The following is a 22,510-nucleotide window of genomic DNA, read 5'->3' as shown; positions in this document are numbered from 1 at the left end:
CCAGAAGGCATCAGATCTCCTCAACTGGCTAACACTGGTGTTCGCATGGCGGGGCCTCACAGTCTCAAAGAAGTAACTTTGTCACCCACCTGGGTCCATTGAGATGCCTGTCGGTGAAAGGCAAACTCGTATCGCCGCTCCTCAATAGTAATCAACTCCTATCGAGCCTGCTGCATCTGCCCCTTTAACCAAGGATTGTTAGGGTGCCGCTCTTGCATGCGCTGTAGGAAGCAATGCCTCGCCTGAGCCGCTTCTCCTCCTCCTTGGTCGCAGCCAAGCGAGCTGTAGTCTCCTCAAGGAAGAAGCGGCTAAGCTCAGCTCGTCGAGTGGCCACTCCACTAGCAGGGTGCCCTGAGTGCTTAAACTCTCTGTCCAAACTGGTGCCACCCGATGTCTGAGCTCTATATCAAGCAAGATCCTCTCGGGGATGCGCAACATCACACCCCCACTCCTTTGTTTGTCTGTCACAGTCTGAGAAAGAAGTCCCCGCGAGAATGCAAACATATCCTCCTATGTTATAGAGATGGTCACTTGCGTAGAAGCGATCTATCCGAGATAGATTCACTCCTCCTGTCACAAAATGATGACGTGGCAGTATTGCCCCGGACGGACCAGCTGATGACGTAGCGAAATTGTACGGACAACTGAAAATTGCGTTGGCATGCTAACGTGCAGCAGTACAGATTTTCGCGTTTTGCGCTAGCTGTGCCATGTGGCAAGCTATATGGATTTCTGTGATTTGCGGTCAATGCTCTTTAGGGTAGTTTTTGGACCAGATGCTTTTGGGGTACTTTGCAATGATTAATGATAAAGAAATACCGAGAGGGGCGTTAGACTTTGGGGCCAATACCTCTGGCCACGGAACTCCGTCAATGCGTGTCGACTCTCTCTCTCTTGCCCTCTTTGTTTCACACACTGTTACATCCAGTTTACCGGGTACCTATTGTATCAGCTGCTACACCCACGTAGTTTTAGATTGTAGTAGTAGTAGTAGTATTTTGTTCCACTTCTAGTTCTTTTCTAGTTCTTTTGTACCCAGACATGGTATTAGATTCACTATTTTGTAACTGATTGGTCTCATAGGTCATTTTGGCCTTTTGAAGACGTTAATATAACATTTCATTTCATTTCATTTCTCTCTCTCTCTCTCTCAAAGTTTAGTGATTTTGAAGATTCTATTCGTGTGTTGTTATTATTTTCTTCTTCTATAGAGGATCCGATCCTTTTGCAGCACACGTAGGTTTTTCTTAGAGAATCTTCGTGTCCTGACCCTGGACTTATAGCCACTCCCACCCTTACTTCATCGCGCATCGGGCGTGCTCCTGTCTTCATCGCTCTGTCTTACAAGGCATAAGCCATAAAGAACCCCAGATTACACATGGGTTTTTGCGGAGAATGTGACAGAGATAACACCTCTCAGTGGGCAGGCAAAGAAAAGTTGAAATCTGCCGTGGGAACTGAAGAAAAGAATGAAGATTTGGACAAATTCTTGGAGGAAAAGTTTGTTAGAGCGGAGTACAAACGTCAATTGCATGTTGATACATGTGTAAAAAGATTGGTCAAGTACTCCAGAGACGTGTGATTTGCGAAATACCTGAAAAATTACCCGATTGATGAGATTTACACGAGATGGGCAGCTGAAAGGAAAGACAAGTGCAAAAAAGAAAAAGCGAAACCTGTACTCGCAGAAAGAGTTGGATGGAACTCTTGAAAAGAAGATGAACCAGAGGACCAAGCCAGAGAGTTACAGAGCAGCAGCCGAGCGCGGAAGAAAAGGAAAGAAGAAAGCAGGATCGGTACCAGATTTTGTGGGGACTGCCAACCCTCACCAGTTGAATGAAAGTATTGAACTTTGCAAAGCATGGGGCAAAGTGGTAGACCAAGAAGCCCTTATCTTCTTTGATGGAGAAGCCAAGGCGAACTTCTATTTCAACCGAATTGGCGGCTTGACTTGGAATTACGCTCGAGGAAATGGGGCCACCAGCTGAGACTGTTCTAGAGGCACCCAGACGGGATGTTGCCATTACAAATTGTCAGGGGTATTTAGGGCACGAAGACTTTTACATCATGCCTTTGAAAGGGTGTGACGTCCTCCGAGGAATCCCTTGGTTCCCCCAAGAATAGTGTCGTGGTTGATTATAGGGCAAGGTAGGAGACCTTGAAGAATGAGAAGGGCAAAGATGATGTACTTGATGTAAAACTGAAAGGCGAGTTCGTCCCACTTGATGAAATCCACTCGTTTTGTTTATTTGATTTTCTTGAAAGAATTGAATGATGATTAAAGGTTGAATATATCAGACCTCGAAAAAAGAATGACAAGATTTTCTGTAAGCTCAGGTTGATTGTTTCACTAAGGGCTTTCCTGGCGAGTTGCCTCCTTCATGTCTTGAAGATCACACGATTGATTTGATTCTCGGTAGTACATCACCAAACCGACCACCTTACAAAGTTAGCCGAGCCCCAAATGAAGAAATAATGAACTAGAATAGATTTCCCATTCCGAGGATGGATGATAAAGTCGACAGACTTAAGGGTTCTACTTGCTTTAGCCAAATTGATCCGAAGAGTGGTTATCATCAGATTCAAATTGCTCATGGAGATGTCTACAAGACAGCTTTCAGGACGACTTTTGAGTTTGTATGAATATTTGGTGATGCCATTTGGCCATACGAATGCTCCAACTACATTCATCCGCATGATGGATAGGATTTTCAGAGAGTACCGATCGTTTGTGGGCACTTTCTTTGACGATATTGTCATTTTCTCCAAGAATGAAGCAAAACACAGACACCACCTGTTGTAGGTTTTCCAGGCACTGCGGAAGCATAAATTGGTGCGAGTTTTTTCTTGTTTGAGATAAATTCCTTGGGACACATTGTCTCAGCAAAAGCAGAAGGTGGTAAAGATGGACCCGCCAAAATTGAGACTATTCTTCATTGACCTGATTTGAAGAATGTTCATGAAGTTCAAAGCTTTCTCGCCTTGTGCTCATATTATCGGCGGTTCATTCAAAAAGTTGTAGAGGTAGCTTCTCCTTTACATGTATTGACTCAAAAAGATGCTGCTTTTACTCGGGGTCTGACAGAGATTGCAGCCTTTCAAACTCTCAAGGAAAAGTTGACTACGAGACCAGTGTTGGCCTTGCCAGACTTGCAAAACTGTGATGCTTGTGGTCGCAGTTTAGGAGCAGTTTTGATACAAGAAGGCCATGCCATAGATTACAAGAGCAGGATGTTTGCACGTCCCGAATAGGCTGCACAAATTTATGAGAAAGAGATTTTGGCAATTATCCATGCTCTTACGCAGTGGCAACACTATCTACTCAGAGCTGACTTTACCGTCTTCACAGATCATTAGAGTTTACGCTACTTCTTGTCCCAAAAGCAGTTTTCGGAAAAGTAGATGCGGTGGGCTAACATCTTGTCACAGTTTCATTTCTGACAGAAGAATTTAGTGGCAGATGCATATCTAGAAAGCCCTTGGTTCTGGGTATTTCCGCGATACGTCATCGAAGCTTCGAAGATATGATTGATCAGTACGCCGATCCTGATTTTGCAGATATCTTTCATCGGATACAGTGTGGGGAGCTAGTTGTAGGCTATTCCATACGGGACGGCTATTTGATGCGGAAAACGATGGTGTGTGTCACGTAGCCTTTGAGGGAAAAAATTTTGACAGAGTGCCATTGTCCACCTTTTTTCGGGCCACCGCAGCATAGATACCACCTTGAAGGGTGTTGAGTGTGACTTTTACTAGCCGAGGCTCAAAAAGGATGTGGACAAGTTTTTTTGCAGTTGCTTAGTATGCTAAAAGGTCAAGTTTGACAAGCATAAGGCACGGGGACTTATAAAATCTTACCCATACCCTCCCGCCCCTGGGAAATCATTGCTATGAATTTCATTTTTTATCTTCCCACAGACCCAAAGTGGGCATGCTGAGATTTGGAAAGTCATTGACAGATTTAGCAAGCAGACCCAGTTTATTCTGGTAAAGAAGACAATTAAGCCCGATCATTTGGCGAAATTGTTTGTCTCACAGATTTTCCGATTACATGGCATGCGTGAGTCCATTGCTTCAGACAGAGATCCCTCGTTTACTGGTTTGTCTTGGAGGGCAATCTCGGAGAACATTGGCACAGGTTTTAGTTCTCGTCCTTGTTCCACCCGCACACAGATGGCAATTTGAGATAGCCATTTCAATGGTTTTGGATTTTTTGAAGTCTTACATTTCGGATCAAAAAAATCAATGGTAAAAGTATTTTCCTTTGGTGGAGTTTGCCTACAACAACACAGTTCATTCATCGACGAGGAAGACGCCATTTGAGGTAGTCGAGGGTGCTAAGGAGGTCCCACCATTTCTGAGCGTGAAGCAGTTTTTAGATTAGATGCTTTTGGAATTGATTGCTTTTGAACTAATTGCTTTTGGGGCTCTGCTATTGGGGCATCCCTTGTAAGAATAAATAGAACCTTGGGGCCTCACTCTGCAAAGCATTTGGACGCAGAGTCTGAGAGTAGAGGTCCCTCGGGAGTTGTACTTTGCAATGATTAATGATAAAGAAATACCGAAAGGGGCACCAGACTTTGGGGCCAATGCCTCTGGGCATGGAACTCCGCCGGGCCATGTCGACTCTCTCTCTCACTCTCTATTAAATTTCTGTGATTTTGAAGTTTCCTTTCGTGTGTTGTTATTGATTTCTCGCTTGGAGTAGCCTGTTACACCTACTCTGCAGTCAGAGCGAGAGAAAGATAAGTTGTCTGGAGGCCGCACAAAACCTGCATGCTGCCATACATCTGAAATCCTCAAGGTCATACATAACCGCTCCCAAGTTGATTACTCAGCCCCGTGCACAATAGCATTACTACCTCCAATCCTCTCACAGTGATCCTCCAACATGTTGAAGTCCCCCTCAACACACCATTGCTCTGCATGCGGCAAAGACTCTACAATATGTGACCAAAACTCAGCTCGTGCACTTGCCACATTGGGCGCATAGATGTTCAAGAAGCCCATGAGGCAACCATGAATCTACGTAATAATCCACCGGGCCCTACCTGGCACAATAATACCTCTGCCCACAACGGCGTGCTGCCATGAGTCCGCAATAATGATACATACCCTTCCCTGAATGCCTCCAGGCCCAAAAGCAGCTGACCAAAAAGTCTCATAGCGGCCACGTAGAATCTAACCACATCGCCGGATGCAGCTCTCACAAAGGTGATGCTCCTGAAGCATAAGAATATCAATCATACCACCCACAAGGCATCTCTGAAGCTCCTAGCGCAAGTGGCCCCTTTGGCACTGAAACTGGGGCCGCCCTAAACCCTGTACATTCCATGAGATAATCCTCATGGGATCAATGAGAAAAGACCAATGTTGCAACAACAACCAATCTCGCTAGCTTCGATGCCGGTTTGGATGGGGAGTAATCCGCATCCGATCGACCTCTAGACACACGCATCTGAAGTGATTGTCCCACCTAGGCCCAAGCAGAGCATGCAGCTCGTAGGGCTCTATCCTCTGTCCAAGAATCCTCATTTACAAATACATAGCAAGGGGGCTTTGAGGGTCAACCAACAAGTGCACCACAATGTGCCTACATTATGCGGCATCCAGTGGCGTCACATTGAACTTGACTAGAGGCCAAAGTGTCTGTACCAAATCTATCACCCCAAGGTCCCCTGTGTGGTGTGAGAACTCAACATCCTGAACCTGGAGCCATTCAAGAACTATGTGCAAGGTCCACTCTGTGTGATCCATGCCGCACAATGGAAAGAAGAAACCTACCGCTGTATCCAAAGCCTCGGTGCCTGAGGCTACTAGAAAGAGGACGTGAACTTGAAAGGAAGTTGCCCTGAGGTCGGTGGGAGAAGGGTGACTAAGGAAACATGTGAAACTCTAGTCGAAAAAATCCCATTGTCTGCCAATATCAAAACCGGTCAACCCGTGAGGGACTGTTGCAAAAGGAGAGGTTTGAACCACAAGTGGCATCTTCAAGTAGGGTTGTCCCTCTTGAGCCATGCGGCTTGTAGCGTAAGCATTACCAAGAGAGCGTCTAGCTGCGGATGTGTGATCAGTCCCTTGTGTTGGAGGAGTGTTGGATGGGATAGTGATGAGGCCGAGGGCCCTGCGGGGGAAAGAGGGGGAGTGGGAGGTGGGGGAGGGGAGGGAGGTGGAGTCGGAACTGAGGAGCCTAAAGGTGGAGGGGGGGAAGGTGACTCCTCAAAGGACTCATGTTGTAGGGGTCAAAACGGTTCCTTGTCAGAGTCCAATGTTGTTGAGCTGTAGAAGGTCGGCCACGGGCAATGTGACGAGCCTGTCCTTGTCGACGATGGCCGGGCACTTGGTGCCCGTCGTCAGCTGGCTGATCGCTGGCCTCTGTCGAGGTACCAGTCTGTGTGTCACGGGTACCTGTCTTCTGGGCATGTTCAGCCTTGGGAGGTTGAGCATGCATTGTGAGTCGAGATCTGCTGCGAGGATAGGCCTTCACTAAGTGGCCCATCTGCATGCAAATGAAGTATTGGTTCGGGAGTCCCGAATACTCTGCCCTCGGCGTAACCACCCCCAACTCACCCCAGGTAGAAGGACCACCTTCGAGAGAGTATGAGTGTCACGAACCAAAACGTGTACTGAAGGCACACAAGCAGCCTTGGATGCAGCTGAAGCTGTCGCGCGTGGGGTCTCCAAGACTGCCCTAATCTTGGAACCAATCCTGGAAAGAAGCGGTAAGTATTCCCTCCTCAGGCCGAGAAATCAAACCGAAATGGGCAGGTCTGCCTTCTCGACAAGAACATACGATGCTCGATCGAAACCATGGCGTCACTGTCGGAAATGAGGTACGACCGCTCGGATGGTTAAAGGGCTCATCGAGATGACCTTGGTAGCCATCTCGAGAGTCTCAAACTCGATCTGATAGTATCCTCGCCTGAGAAGCTGGATGTCAATGAGCTTCTTCCCCGCCTCTGCTAGAAGGTGGGCCTGAAGAAGGTCGCGTACCTCTCCTCGACTCGTACCTCTCTTTGACTGGGAGGAGTGCCAATAATCTTGCAGAGGACAAAGGTGGCCCGGAGGCGCTCCACCTCTGCTGCGAGGCTCGATTGCTTTGCTAGTGACAGAGCAAGTCGGATGGTGGGCTCGATGGGGTCGGACGAGGGGGTTCATCTGAGTCCCTCTATGGGAGAGCACAAGCATCCATCTATATGTACTACTGTTGGTGGGCGAGGTGTCGACTCAACCTTTGCTGCTAAAGAGCCCTTCTCAGAAAGGAGGACCGAAACAAGATAAGGAAGGTCAACACAATGGAAAACAAGAGGGATTGTGTGTGTGTGGGGGGGGGGGGGGCGGGGGGGGGCTTGTCACGAGGACGTGGCAATTGCTAACTTGAATTGTTGGTTTCTTTCCAATGATTTTTGTTTAATTTTTGGGACCCTCTTTTTGAAGTTAAATGGTCGGCCAGTGTGAAACAGTCGACGGCCGAGAGTTTCACCCGCAGTCATCGGGAACGGTAGGTCACCACAAGTTGGTCGGGCCAATCGGCACTAGAATCCGAGTAGTAAAAGGGTGTCTAAGCTCAATTTAAAGTCATTTAGGCCCCTCGCGACAATTATAAGTTGGTGGGTACTAGGGAATTAACTCAAAAGAGGCATAAGGGACACATGGCGGCTCCAGATCATTCTGCCAGATTTGCATGAGCGCCCAAATTGAGACAGGAGGCTGATTTTGTGCATTAAGTGCTACAGTTTTGTCTCTCTCAATTTCTCAAGTTATCCACATCTATACGCATTTGTTATGCTATATCTTTACACACGTATATGTATATCTCTCTCTATCTCTAGTCGAATGTGACAGGTTTTAGGGTTACGGTTTCTGCGTTGAGGTCATAGATGCATCGGTCCAATGCGTTCGTTTGGCCCATCCCAGACTCCCTCTCCCTAGGAAGGTGGTCCTTGCCAATCTCTTGGTCGAAGCCTGAATCCTCTGTGTTGTGATCAGTTTTCTCTATGTAGGATTTGCATTCGAGATCCTCTAGGACATCTGAGATCTTCTGCATGACCTTTGGGTTTTAAACTAACTTGACTGAGCTATGAAGGAACCGGCCGAGGGGCCTAAAACCTAGAAGAAGAAGAAGAAGAAACAGAGAAATACCAACTTATAAAGTTTTGTCCTGGGGCCTAAACTAAAGGACACACACACACACAAAAGATGCGTAAAAGTGACACGGATGCTGTACAAAAATTCAGTGATTTGCAAATCTGGTGATGACATGGCACTGCTATATAGATTTCCGTGTTTGGCGCTGGCTGATTTGGGCAATTTTGAGCTCTAGCTTTTTGGTGTAGAAGCTTTTATACTTGATGCTTTTTATGTTAAATGCTTTTGGGGCTCTGTTTTAGCAACACGTGTACTCTTTATAAGTGCTTCAAGGGCAAGTCTTTGAGGCATCAGGACGTAGAATCTCGGAAAGAGTTGGACTCTCAGGAGTTGTACCTTCGCAAGTCAATAATAAAGAAATACCGAAAGGGCGCTAGTCTTTGGGGCCAACGCGTCTTGATACGGAACTGCGCCGCGTCGTGCCGTCTTCTCCCTCTTGTTTTCAAGTTGTTTTCGAGTTGTTCTGAAGTGCTAAAAGTGTTGTCAAGTGTGTAGTTTGCGGTTTTCTCTGTGTGTCCATCCGATCAATAGCCGAATTGATTACAGTGGTATCAGAGCTTCAGGCATGTGCTTTTTCTGAAAGCATAGTGCTCCTACCAAAGAACAAACAGAGCAAGATGGCGCTTTCAGATTTTACAAGAAAAAAATTATCAAAGAATCTGTGTCGTGCCCTGGACTTACTAGCCACTCAATCTTTGTATCCCTGCCCCGGACTTACTAGCCACTCGATCTTCGCGTCCCTGCCCCGGACTTACTAGTCACTCGATCTTCGCATCCCTGCCCCAGACTTACTAGCCACTCCCACCCTTAGTCCATCACGCATCGGGCGCGCTCCCGTCTTCATCGCTCTATCTTAAGGGGCATAAGCCATAAAGAACCCAAGACCACTCACTCGCCCTCTGCAAACTGGAGAACGATCCTATCGACATGGACGGAGAACGTGAAGATTCTACAAAAAACTTCTTTTCTTTTTTTTAAAGGAGAGAAACCGATCCTACACGAACCTAGAGATGGAAGCTATGGACTAGGATGAAGAAGAAAGGACAAGAGAAGGAGAAGCTGAAGAAGGAGGAGTTCGTTTTTCCCCTAAAAAACACCAAAAAACATGTTTTTGATGCTTTTGTGTGTTGCAAAGACCTTGAAAAATCTCTTCAACGGTTGAGAATTCAAAGATGCGACGGAAGGCAAAGTTGATCCCCTCAACTAGCTCTACGCATTGACGTGAAAAAATTTGGATTCCAACAACTCTAGAAAAATTAGGGTTTCAATAACTCATTAGGGTTTTTTCAAAAAAATTTATCGTGTGTAAAATTAATGATTTTGGAAGATCTTGCTATTTGTGACAGATTGCAAGAGTAGGATATCACATTATGAAGAAAGAACTGTTGTTCGTTGACATTACCGCTCCTTTCCACAAGAGAAACCCAAATCTTTGAAGATTCCCCACAACCGTGAAATAGCATAGTGGCCGACGCATCTACTCGACGGCTGACTCCTAAAGAGATGGCAAAGTACCGATCAGAAGGAAGGTGTTACAAATGTGGCCTTCACGGCCATATTGCTTGGGACTGCCCAAAAAACCCCAATAGCAAAAGACCTTCCACGTATGCAAGCACAGGAAATAAGAGGGCCTGACCTTCAGTTGGATTGATTTTTTATTTGATATGTGTTCCTACCGTCGATGCATCCAATGAACCATGTAAAGCTATAGGAAAAGTCAAAGATCAAGATGCCCTTATCCTCTTCGACTGAGGCTCTATGCAAAATTATATCTCACTAGCATTAGTTGCAAGATTAGGTGTTGAAGAATATGCCAAGGGAACACAAATTGAAGAACAAATGGCTAATGGAACCTTCATATCATCGACACCATTGGTCGGAAAAGTTCGACTAGGATGTGGATGTTCTATTGGGCATCCCTAGGAAAGCCAATCTCTTGGTAGAAGCGTGAATCCTTTGTGTTGCATCAATTTTCTCTATGTAGGATTTGCATCTGGATTCTTTGCATGATTCTAGGACATCTGAGTGACCTTCGGGTTTTGAACTAACTTGACTGAGTTTTGTAGGAACCAACTCAGGGGCCTAAAATCTAAACGAAGAAGAAACAAAGAAATACAAACTTATAAAGTTCTGCCGAGGGGCCTAAATTTAAAGGGCACTCACACACACACAAAAGATGCGTAAAAGTGACACGTGGTAATGTTGTACGGAAATTCCGTGATTTGTGTTGTTGGTGATGACATGGCACTGCTGTACGGATTTCCGCATTTGGCACTGGCTGATTTGGGCAGTTTTTAGCACTAGCTTTTTGGTGCATAAGCTTTTAGACTTGATGCTTTTTATGTTAAATGCTTTTGGGGCTCTATTTTAGCAACCCTTGTACTCTTTATAAGTGCCCTAAGTGCCAGTCTTTGAGGCATCTAGACGCAGAGTCTCGGAAAAGTTTTATCTGCGCGAGTTGTACCTTTGCAAGTCAATAATAAAGAATTACTGAAAGAGGCGCCATTCTTTGGGACCAACGCGTCTTGGTTCGGAACTCCGCCGCGCCGTGTCATCTTCTCCCTCTTCTTTTCAAGTTGTTTTAAAGTACTAAAATTGTTGCCAAGTGTGTAGTTTGCAGTTTCTTTGTGTTCCCGTCCGGTCATTTGCTGGAAGTGATTACACCGAAAGTTGGTATTAGTCTTTTGTGTTCTTGTGTTTGCAGAACCATGATTGATTAGACATACTTATATCCCTAAGTGGGGTGAAGGAGTACGAGCGGAAGTGCGACGCGAGAGAGAGTGCGAGAAGAAGAGCACGACAATATGGTGAACTCGCTCTACTGTAATGTGTAGAGCATAGTGAGTTCTTATTAGGTTTTTACAAAAGAATATGTGTACATACCTGGCGGCCCGCCCACTTACCTGGGCGACCACATTGGGCTTTATACCCCAACAACCTCCCACTTAAAGTCCAATGTGGTACTTTAAGTGTGAGAGAAGCTACTATACAAGCTAATATACAAGAGATGTAGAGAAGTGATGTACTATCCTACACCTAACTGCTTGCGAAAATGCGCAAAGCTCTCTGAGGGAAGTCCTTTTGTAAGTAGATCAACAGGATTTTCTGTGGTGTGAACTTTGACAAGCTGAAGTTGCTTATCCTCGAGCATTTCCCTGGTGAAATGATACTTCACATCCACATGCTTTGTCTTTGAGTGATAAACTGGATTGCGAGCCAATTGTATAGCACTTTAACTATCACAATATAACACAGGCATCTCTTCTTTGATTCCCAAATCTGTTACTAGTCGATTAAGCCAAATTGATTCTTTGCATGCCTCTGATGCTGCAACATATTCAGCCTCTGTAGTAGACTGAGTAACACAATCTTGTAATCTAGAACGCCATGATACTGCTCCACCAGCCAATGTAAAGACATACCCTGACGTAGACCTTCGATTGTCTAAGTCACCTACATAATCTGAGTCTGTAAAACCCTTTACACTTAGCTCCTAACTCCCATAGCATATACGCATACTCTTTGTAGCTTTCAGGTATCTCAATATTCCTTTCACTGCCTCCCAATGTTTCTTGCCTGGGTTTGACATGTATCGACTTACTACTCCCACTGCAAATGCAATGTCTGGGCGAGTAGCAATCATTGCATACATCAAACTACCCACTGCAGACGCATATGGAATCTTATCCATTTCAGCCCGTTCTTCCTCAGACACAGGACAATCTTGTTTGCTAAGTTTCACATATGGTGGGAATGGAACACTCAATGCCTTTCCCTTCTCCATATTGAAACGTTGCAAAACCTTGTCAATATACTCTGATACCAGTTAAAGGAGTACGAGCGGAAGTGCGACGCGAGAGAGAGTGCGAGAAGAAGAGCACGACGATATGGTGAACTCGCTCTACTGTAATGTGTAGAGCATAGTGAGTTCTTTTTAGGTTTTTACAAAAGAATATGTGTACATACCTGGCGGCCCGCCCACTTACCTAGGCGACCACATTGGGCTTTATACCCCAACATGGGGAAGTATGAATGGCCATTGACATGCTTGGAAAGCATGAAGGACTATCCTCTTACCTTATTGGAAGAGAGATATATATAGAGACGAGCGTATGGAACGGATGGAATCTACCTTAGGCACACACATGGTAAGATATGCATGATGGTTTGCATTGAGTGTAGTTTTGGGAATGCTTGAGCATTAACTATTCGTGCATAAAAGTATCCAATGAATGCACGAATGCTGTCTGCTGATTAAGAAACTTGTATTTTGCAGAAGGCTAAGTATTTGTTACGTTAAAATGATATTTTGAACACTAACTTGTCATTTTTCAGGACTTACATAGTGCAGCCTATTTCTCACCTTTCTTTTCAGAATTTGCATAAATGAGCAACGAAACGCTCGAAAATCCCTAGGGTCCAACAAATATTTTAGTTTTTTTTTTTTTTTTTAAAGGATGGGTGATGACGTGGCGACATATCTGCTTGTCGTGAACAGCTCAACAAGTTTTACTAAAAGTAAAACTTCAAATTGTTAATAGACTGCAAGTATAACACCTTCTAAATATTTCCTAAGAGGAGAGTTGCATGGAGACCATCCTTTCCCTTTCTGGCTTGGAACACAACACACTCTTCCATTTTCAACCATGAAGAGCTTACCTCTATATAAAGAAGCTCTCTCCTCTCATTCTAGGCTCTTTGGCGAAGAGAGAGAGCACACCTACGCGCTCTCTCATGCTCCCGTGAAGGGTGTAGTTGTTTGTTGGTGATTCTATGCTGAAATTTTCAGCCTACGCACTTGTAATTCTGGAGGAATAAACATATTCGCGTGAAGCGCCCTGGCTGTTCCGGGTCAACAGTGCGTCACTTGCTCTCTAATCAGTCTCTCTCGGTCTCTCAAGTTATCCATATATATATATATATATATATATATATATATATATGCATCTTTTAAGCTATATCTTTACGCACATATCTCTCTCTCTATCTCTATCTCTATCTCTATCTCTATATCCGAATATTGGTATTTATCCTTTATGAAATTGTTAATCAGCGATAATCACCCTGTGGTGTATTTAAAGGCGAGTTTCATCTTGGCTAAGTTGTTGGAGGAGGGTGATTGGGTTAGTTACCCCTTGTCATCGGACGAGAACCTTGTAATTTGTGGTTTGGTATCTACCATTCCATTGGTTTAGGCGGTTTTGGTTGTTGTGCCTAGTGCAGTGTTTGCTGCATACAAGGGAAACTACACCTCCTTCGGCAAACAAGTTCATACACAATAGCACACATGGGGACATACTTTGTGTGTTTTGAGTGCATTTCAAGTATGTATGTATGTGAGTTGTTGCACCACGCAATTGGAAAATTTGACCTCCACTCTCTGAATGATCATAGTACAAGAGAGAAAAGACCAGTAAAACCGACACCCATAATCACGCCTGCTATATTTATAAAGACAATTCCGAGTAGCATGTTGCAGGGAAATAAAATTTGGTGAAAATTGTACACATCTAACCCTACATGCATGTGGACGAGCTAACTCCTATTTCCAGGGTTTAAGACAGCCTAGGAAGTGTTCCGGCACCCTTGTGAGCCTGTACGTAGGACATGCATATCCAGACACTTTAGATTAGTTGCATACCCTTTGATTGCGCATAAGCACAACCAGTGTCTACCTACTAGGTGTAGGCATTGGGGAGTGTTCCCATACAGTTGCATTAGTACCCAGCAATTTATCTGCATGTGAATCATCTCTTATTATTAGTTCATCAACTTATTAGTAAGTGACATTTTAGTATCATTTTAGAAATCATGGGTTTTTATTGGCATTGCCCGACCCAGCTTTGACTCCCTATATAAGGAACCATAGGGGTCACTTCTCAACCATAAGTCAGTACCCTCCGTACCAATATCAAGTACCCGCAGTACCTAAGCCTCTCTGGTGTTTTTGCTTTAGATCAGCCCATCAACACTAGCATTTTCAGTTTTCAGCCATAGTCTCGCCGCACCGTCGCAGACCCAGCCATCAGCACTAGTGTTTTCAGTTTGCAGCCCAAGACAACAGATCAGCCAGTGTTTTCAAATTCAGCCCTCAGATCAGCCAGTGTTTTTCAATTTTCAGCCCGTCTCCAACATCGGCGATAGCAGATAAGCCCACAGCGGCATAGCCTCATCGCAATTGCAGATCCCAGCCAAAATCCTTAGCATTTTGCATTTATAGCCCTTAGCCTCGCAGTATCTGCCACAAGATCCTATTAGCTTCTCAACATCTAGGACTGTGCTATTAGCATTTGTGAAATCTAAAGAAGTATCGTTCTCCCTTTTCTCTCTAGTCTTGCACATCTCTCATGAAGTAAAAGGAACCTTTGGTGCGCACTGAGCACTATCCTAATCATTCACTATCAATCACTTCTGATGCGCATTACATTGGTATCAAAGCATGGCAAAAGGCACAATTGGTTGAGCATCTTGAGCATGCCGCGGATGGCGTACTACAGGCGTTTAGTTGGGTCGACTTCCAAGACAAGCTCAAGGCTCATTTTATGCCCCCGCAGTACCTTGATCGGTTGAAAGAGGATTGAAGAGGCCTCAAACAAAATGGAACTCCCGTTATGTGTTTTTTAACCATATTTTGCAGATTGGTGTTCAATTGCGTAAGTCGGATGAGAGAGAGAGAGAGAGAGAGAGAGAGAGAGAGAGAGAAGGAAACAAAGGGCTCAAAAAAAATTTGACAAAGAGTCAAACACGACGTTTTCTTCAACAACCACTAACTAACAATATCACTGTTAATTCTTTTGAGGATCTCAAAGAGGCTTTCCCCTTTGGGTTGGACGAGTACATCAAATACGATGTGCAAGTCTTCAACCCAAAGGACTACGATGATGCCGTCAGAATCTCTCTCACGCAAGAAATGAAGCACAACAAACGCAAGCCGAAGGAGAACAAGTCATCTCTTAGAACCAATAGAATTCGCAGAATGGTAAGAACAATGGTAAGAACCACAATATGTCTCCTTCTACCATAGTCCTGGTGAAGCGCAAAAACCCGACTCAGAGCACGGAGGTGACACAGTAGGCAGCCCCTGCAACAAACACCATAGCACAGCAGATCCCCGCAACACATGCGACACAGCAGACGCCTTCAACAATCACAACACAGCAGTCCCTTCCAACCAACACAACATTGCAGACCCCAGCAGCAAACACGACCATCGAAACTTCCCTCTCCAAATGCGGGTTGTCGGCTGAAAAATCTGCTCGGAAGAGTGAGTTTTACATTGCGTTTTAGTCGTGTCTATGCGTCTCATGGCAATGCGTGGCAAAAAATCCTATTTTTCAGCATTGGTTGCAAATCATTTTTCTCCATGGCTTTGCTCGCAGCATCGATGGAGTATCTGGTACTTTCCAGGTTTTGCTATTCTGCATTGCAATTGCATGAGGAATATGAGCATGGAGAGCAAGCTGCCCAAGGATTTAACAGACAAGGACCTGCCACTTGAATAGTGGTCAACAGTGTTCAAGGTGCCAGAAAAGAAGAAAACTAAGATCTTCCTCCACGAGGTGCATGACCACCTTTACGATGCATGCAGGCTTCTGTATGAGAAGGTCTACCAGGCTGCCCTCTCCAACGGCGAGCTCATGACGAGGTTTGCTAAGGGGTTTGCATATGAATACTGCGATGCTACCAAAGCAAACCCCGACAGCCATAAGATTGCATGGGCTTTGGTCGCGGATCAAGTATACTGTATTAGAGAATATCAAGAGACAGAAAGGGGAGCTCAATCAGAAAATACAGAAGGTCATGTCCGATTGCGGCGTGAAAGAAGCCCCCACATTTGAAGGACTAATAGAGAATGCTGTGGACGGTCCTGCGGCGTCCAGCTCCCTCTACAACACATGTGGACAGCCTCTCAGCCCCTCTACACAGCATGGGTGGATAATCTTACCGATGACCTTGAGCAGCAGGCAATGAAGGCAGAAGAGAAGGTGAAGTCTGCAAAGACAATCCTGGCTGCAAAGCGGAACTTATGGTTGCGCAATGAAGGTACCTCCTCAACTTGTGCACCCATGATTGTAGAGGTGGAGAGCCTCAGAGAGGAGGTGGAGAAACTTAAAGCCTCTCTAATAGAAAACACAGTTGCGATTGCCAAAAAAGAGGGTGAAATCGGAGCGCTTACAAGGGTACTCTCCAAATCCTTTGGATTCAATGATGCTGCAAGGATAAAGGAGGAGGTGTCAGCCATGCAGGGACTCCAGTCTTCTCTGTCTTTTAAGTGTATAAAGTGCTAGAAAGTGCTAAAAGTCGTTGAAAATGCTCACATTTTAAGCACTTTCAACCACCTACAAGCTCTTTTAAGCACATGCAAGCACTTATAAACACCTGGAAATGTCAGCAGGTGCTTAAAAGTGCTTGCAAATGCTAAAAAATGCTTGACTATTTAGCACTTGCAAACACTTTTAACCACATGCAAGCACTTCCAAGCACTTTTAAACACCTACAAATGTCTGCAAGTGCTAAAAAGTGCCTAACTTTTATGCACTTCAAGCACTTTGAACCACCTGCAGGCACATTAAAGCACTTTGAATTACTTTCAACCACTCGCAAACTCTTGCAAGTGCTTGAAGGTGCTTCAAAGTGGTTAAAATTGCTTCAAAATGCTTAAAAATGCTTTTTGCAATCACTTCAGAGCACTTTTAACCACTTATAAGACCCTGCAAGCACTTGCAGGAGTTTGTAGGTGGTTGAAAGTGCTTCAAAGTGCTAAAAAAGAGCTTCCAAGTGCTAGCAAGTGCTTTTCAAAGTGCTGCAAGTCGACAGATAGAGCACCTGCAAGCACTTCCAAGCACTTTTAAACACCTACAAATGCCTGCAAGTGCTAAAAAGTGCCTAACTTTTATGCACTTGCAAGCACTTTGAACCACCTACAAATGCCTGCAAGTGCTAAAAAGTGCCTAACTTTTATGCACTTGCAAGCACTTTGAACCACCTACAGGCACATTAAAGCACTTTGAAGCACTTTCAACCACTTGTAGAGTCCTGCAAGTGCTTGACGGTGCTTCAAAGTGGTTAAAATTGCTTCAAAATGCTTAAAAGTTATTTAGCAATCACTTCAGAGCACTTTTAACCACTTTTAAGACTCTGCAAGCATTTGCAGGAGTTTGCAAGTGGTTGAAAGTGCTTCAAAGTGCTAAAAAGAGCTTCCAAGTGCTAGCAAGTGCCTTTCAAAGTGCTGCAAGTGGACAGATAGAGCACTTGCAGGCACTTGCAAGTGTCTACAGGTACTTGAATGTTCGAGCAAGTTCTCCAAGGTGCTTGCAAGTGCCTGCTGCTAGGGCCTGCATGTCCCCCATCATGGTTGGTTGTGCAATAATCTTCCTTTGTTTTTCATTTTGTACAGAAAATAGTTCAGGAAATGGACAGGGAGCTTGGTGAGTTCAAAAGGCAGGCCTCCTTCATGAAGGGGTCCAGCAAGTTAATGAAAGAGAGGGCAGGACCTTTCTAGTGCCCACTCCACCCTCCAAGTCTAAATTTAGTGTGGATATTATTTTTTTCTGGAAATTGTGTGGCATGTGGTCAAGAATTGTCGGGCAAATATGCGGCCGATGTCTTTCAGCTGCCGTGTGTCCACAGGTACCATTCGTTCTGCTTTTCAGTGGTCAGCGCGACTGAGCTCAAGTATGTTGTACCAGACTGTAAATGGGAGATACCCCATATAGCAAGATGCGGGGCACTTGGGAATTCTTATGAGGAGCTTGAAGATAGGTTGGTCATTTTATACAACAAAACATATGCTAATCTGTTGTGGAGACTTATTGTGTGCATTGGTTCAACTGAGCCAGTGGTTGAGAAAGAAGCTTCCACATCGTCCATGCACAATGTGGACGAGGTCTTTGACCTTGATGCCATGTTGCTGAGATACAAGAACTTTGAGGGTGGGAAAACTGTTGAGGGTGGTGACGGAGACATTCTGAAGGAGACAACCCAATTGCAGATACGTTTAGTCATGAAGAACAGATCTTGGCTTCCGAGTTGAGGTCCACAGTGCTTATTCAGGAAGTAACTTCTGTTCGCATGAATAGTCAGTATGTATTTTACGAGTCTCTCATTTGTGACGGTCTCTCGTATTTTCGTCATTGTCATTGTATGTTACCTAAAATAGGAAAGCCATATTGCACGATGCACATGATTCACTCACGATGAGCACAGAAGCATGAAGATCACTCTAGGAAAGATAGAAAGTTTGCATTCAAGAAAAACACAATGCTCTCCATTGTAGATCATGTCAATAAATTTTGCATGCTCATTCCTAGGCAAGACACGTCACAGCAAAAGCATTAGCAATATTGTTCATCAAGCACTGGTATTCCCTGTGTGGTTTGCCAAAGTCGATAGTTTTAGGTAGGTTTAGATCACATTTTTTGGCATGTACTCATTGAAAGGTCTGGCACTCGGTTACATTTTTCATGTGCATTCCGTCCACAGTCATTTAGGAAGCATAGTCCTTTTCCAGTCATCTGAAAAATAAAAGATGTGTCTATGAAATTGTGGTTCAAGTTGTTTCAGGAAGATTCCCCAAAGGAGATTCTCGAAGAGGATGATCCCGAGATCCCGACAGAGTAGTAGCAGATTATTCTGCATTGCTTTAGGCGCGGCCCAAAGAAGCAAGCATTGCAATCCTTTTTGAAGTTCAAGCTCCTCTTAGCATCCTGAAATGGATAGATTTTATATCAAGCCAGATACTCACGGAGTTGCTTATCATGAAATAACAACTTATTTTCATGTATGATGATGGATTCAAGTTGTAAGACCTTTTCGAGTTCATCAAACCAAGGAGGGTTGTCTTGTGGTGTTTTGGAGGAGGAATACCATTGAATGGGTTTTTTTACAACAATGCTTATATTTTGTGCCTTTTGTCATTTTCTTAGATACCTAGAGAACACACTCACATGTATAATTAATATACATCTCATATGCCGACTTCGGCCTTTAGAAGACGTTAACAAATCTCTCTTCAGCAAGAGCCGCATTCACGGTTTCTAGTGGGAGTCCACATATCGGCATGGCTCTTCTAGAGGGTCAGGTGGGATTGCCATACTATTTAGATGAGAGCTACATGCAGTAGGATAGGGTGACACAGTGAGCAGAGAAGAGGAAGCCAGATGCATGATATGATTGATTACATATGCCCGCCGTGGGATGGACAGCCAGACAAATGAGGGGGAGATTGTGAACATGATAGAGAGGAGGAGACAGAGGAGGGCCTATAGAGAAAGTCACCCTACTTATACTCTCTGGAGACATAACTACAGGTCGTAGGGAAGGGAGAGGTATTCATTGTGGTGGACTTCAATGCCTGCACACAGAGGCGTCAGTGTGAGACCTTGATTTTGAGGACCCTATCCTCTTACAGACTATAGACCTAGGAGCAATGTGCCATAAAAGTGCATCTCATGGGTATGAAACTGTGAAGCCTACGAAAGGCGCAACCTCCATTATTTAACACTTCTAAATCTAATTTCTTTACTTTTAAAGGCCTTAAGATCTTGCTTCGGCTTGACATCCAAAGTGATCGCCTTATTGAGCCAACATTTGTAATTTCTGAATAGAATCATTCGAATAAAATTGTTCAGCTCAAGATCGAAGAATGTTAAGGCTCTTAGTCAAGCTTTCTCTCATGCATAATGTAATAGTTAAGATTGGAAAGTGTGAACTGAAATGGAGTATGTGTGAAGCATTTACCTTCTTTTATGTGCTCCAACTTCTGTATACAAAGGAAAGCTGACTAAGAAATTTTTTGTGAAGTGTCTAAAATGGATTTACTGGAGTCAAAATGTTCTCTTATTACTTGCCAAAAGAAATCTTCCCTCGATATTGATGTTATGGTGGTAGATTTCCAAAATCAGTGATTCAGCAGTACACACTTATGGTTAGTGACTTCGAAAAGTTGCCTCTCTTGAGTGGATATTGTAAGAAACCTGGTCTAATATGCCCATAACAAGTCTTTATGAGAAACTTAAGACCCATATTTGTCAATCTAATACTTAATTGCTTAGCCTGCTGCTCATTGAGGTTTGCCATCTGTTTTCTATAATGGTCACTTTTTTGCTGCCTTGAAATGTCGAATTTTAATGTTAAGAAGGTGCAACTTCCAGCTTTCTTTGACAGTTTCAAGTGAAAACACAATTATATTGGATTTGTCACAGGACTTGGCCCTCGGTGTTGCAGACCTTCTCTCTGAGGATGCTGTTTCTGCAGCAAAAAGGCTAGCTGGTGGTCAGGTTATAAACATAGCACCTTCTGGAATTGAAGCCAATTCAGACAATGTAAGTTTTCATTCTAGCAGCGAGGATGAGAATGACTCCAAGAGTTCGCTAACGAAGCGGAAAAGACGACCCAAAATCGAACCAATAAGTTGACTGTTTTCATGGTCCCTGCCGCTGTATGGAAACATACCTTCCCATAGACGGTGAGGCTTAACAATGCCATAATTGATCATCGCAGCTTCACATCGAACCACTCAAAAAAAATTCTTGTAGGCTTTCCACTTATCTTTCCAGAAGGTGCAGGGCATGGTTGTTTCAGATTATGGTCTTCCCAGTAGTTTTTTTTATCAATTTCCTCAATTAACCTCCTTTGTTTAGCTATTCCTCACTTGTTAGTTCAACTGATTGTCTGGGTAATTTTAGAGAGTGTAGTGATTGGAGATCAAAATATGCTGAGATTGGCATGTATGAAGCAATAGATATGTGCAAGAAAAGTGCTCTTTTCATCTCATGCTACTGTAAAGGTGATTTTTTTGAGAGTTTTTCAAGAGCATTGAGCCAAAGTTTCTCAATGCAGGTTTGACAAGTTGTTTTAATTACTTTCATAGTTCGGCCAGATCTTGTGAGACATACCTCCATGCATTATTTGCTTGTACCATGATAACCTAGTGTGGCCTAAGAAAGCTTCTTCAAATATGGAAGCTCATATGTCATCAGTGTGTCGAAAACACGTTGTTCTGAATGTTAGTTTTTTCATCTGATTCCCAAAAAGTTTTTTTCCTTCTTAGATGTGAGTTGATTTCTTTAGTTTCAAGACTCTAAATTGGGATGATAGTGGCACCCCACTTTTGTACAAACCGCTTCTCAAAGTCATTGAATTGGGAGGGATCATGTTGATAACGAAATTAGTTGTCTTCGCTTAAACATTGTTGCATGTGATGCTTGAGTTTATGCCTGGTTGGATTTCTTTAGTTGTTTATTGTGAGTCCAAAGGTGAAGCAATGAATTGGGGAAGAATTGAAGATATTGTGTGGAGATTAGAGGTTTTGTGTGTACATGCACATGTGTGTGTGCGTGTGCGCGTCCGTGCGTGAGAGAGAGAGAGAGAGAGAGAGAGAGAGAGAGATTTCATCATCATCCTCAGAGGTCAAATATGACCTATGGGAACAAGAAAACGGACTTATTAGAGGAGTACAAGGGGAATCATAACTAATATTGATACAACAAAATTGTGACTTGTGTCACTCAACGGGGGAAAACGGAAAGGAGAAGGTGGCTTGGGAGTTTTTGGAGCCCAAAATTCCTTGATGGCCTTGCCGCCTCGGTAGATGGCCCATTTGCCGGTTGCTCGTGCTTCTCGAACCTTTCGGAGTTCTTGTTTCTTGACTTTGAATTGGACGGAGGTCAAGGCCTCGTTGATCCATACTTTGGTGCCCTTGAGAAGTCGTGTTTGTTGTAAAGTGCTATGCATGCCTCTTTAGTCTTGAAGACCAAGATGCCTTGGTTGGTGCAGCAATTGTGTTGGGGTTGAACTCGGGTGGGTGAATGGCTTGGTTGAGCTTGACTAGCGTCGAGGTGTAGTCGTTGCTCTATCCCCACCAAGTAGAGGGCAAGCCACCGATTCGGACAGAGAGTGCTAGTCCTTTTCGTCGGCGACATTCTTGCATGCACTCCTCTACTTTGGAGAAGATGGCGACGGTTGCTTCTTGAACTTGGGTGGGTGGCAAGGTCGGCCACACTCGCGGTGAGGGTGTGCTCGACGGTCGACCTCCTTTGCTTTGGCGAAAAGGCACTCATTATCAACTTGCTTTTGAGACTCTAGGGACGAGATGCATGTCTCAAGGACTACAAGACATGCCTTGAGCTCTATGTTCTAGTCCTTGAGTTCTCGAATTTGAGAGTGAAGGGGGTGCATCGGATCCACCCGCGGAGTGGGCACGAAAAGGCATGTCCACTTGATTGGGGGAGGTGGGGGGGGGAGGGAGGGAGCTGCAAGCACGTAGTATTATTTCTACATTTCTTGTATGAGTCAAACTCCCTACGCCTTTGGCGACAGTGCTGCCTACAGCAACAAGAAAAGAGAACCCAATCAAAGATTA

At 44.3% G+C, this 22,510-nt stretch overlaps 1 protein-coding gene across 2 annotated transcripts in view; it reads left to right on the top strand.

Annotated features, from left to right (window-relative positions):
* Positions 1-21,027, top strand: part of LOC147448111 (uncharacterized) — a 172,666-nt gene extending 151,639 nt beyond the window's left edge. For both annotated transcript variants that reach the window (XM_086524493.1, XM_086524492.1), the window contains one exon: positions 20,352-21,027. In XM_086524493.1, coding sequence (XP_086380619.1) covers positions 20,352-20,564 — 213 coding nt within the window. In that variant the 3' untranslated portion in view covers positions 20,565-21,027. The remainder of the gene's footprint in view (positions 1-20,351) is intronic.
* Positions 21,028-22,510: the final 1,483 nt, after the last annotated feature.

This window comes from Adiantum capillus-veneris, chromosome 11, assembly GCF_014529385.1.
Source record: "Adiantum capillus-veneris isolate H3 chromosome 11, ASM1452938v2, whole genome shotgun sequence".
NCBI lineage: Eukaryota > Viridiplantae > Streptophyta > Polypodiopsida > Polypodiales > Pteridaceae > Adiantum > Adiantum capillus-veneris.
Note: the sequence above shows the minus strand (reverse complement) of the source record. Positions and strands in the feature narration are given on the sequence as shown.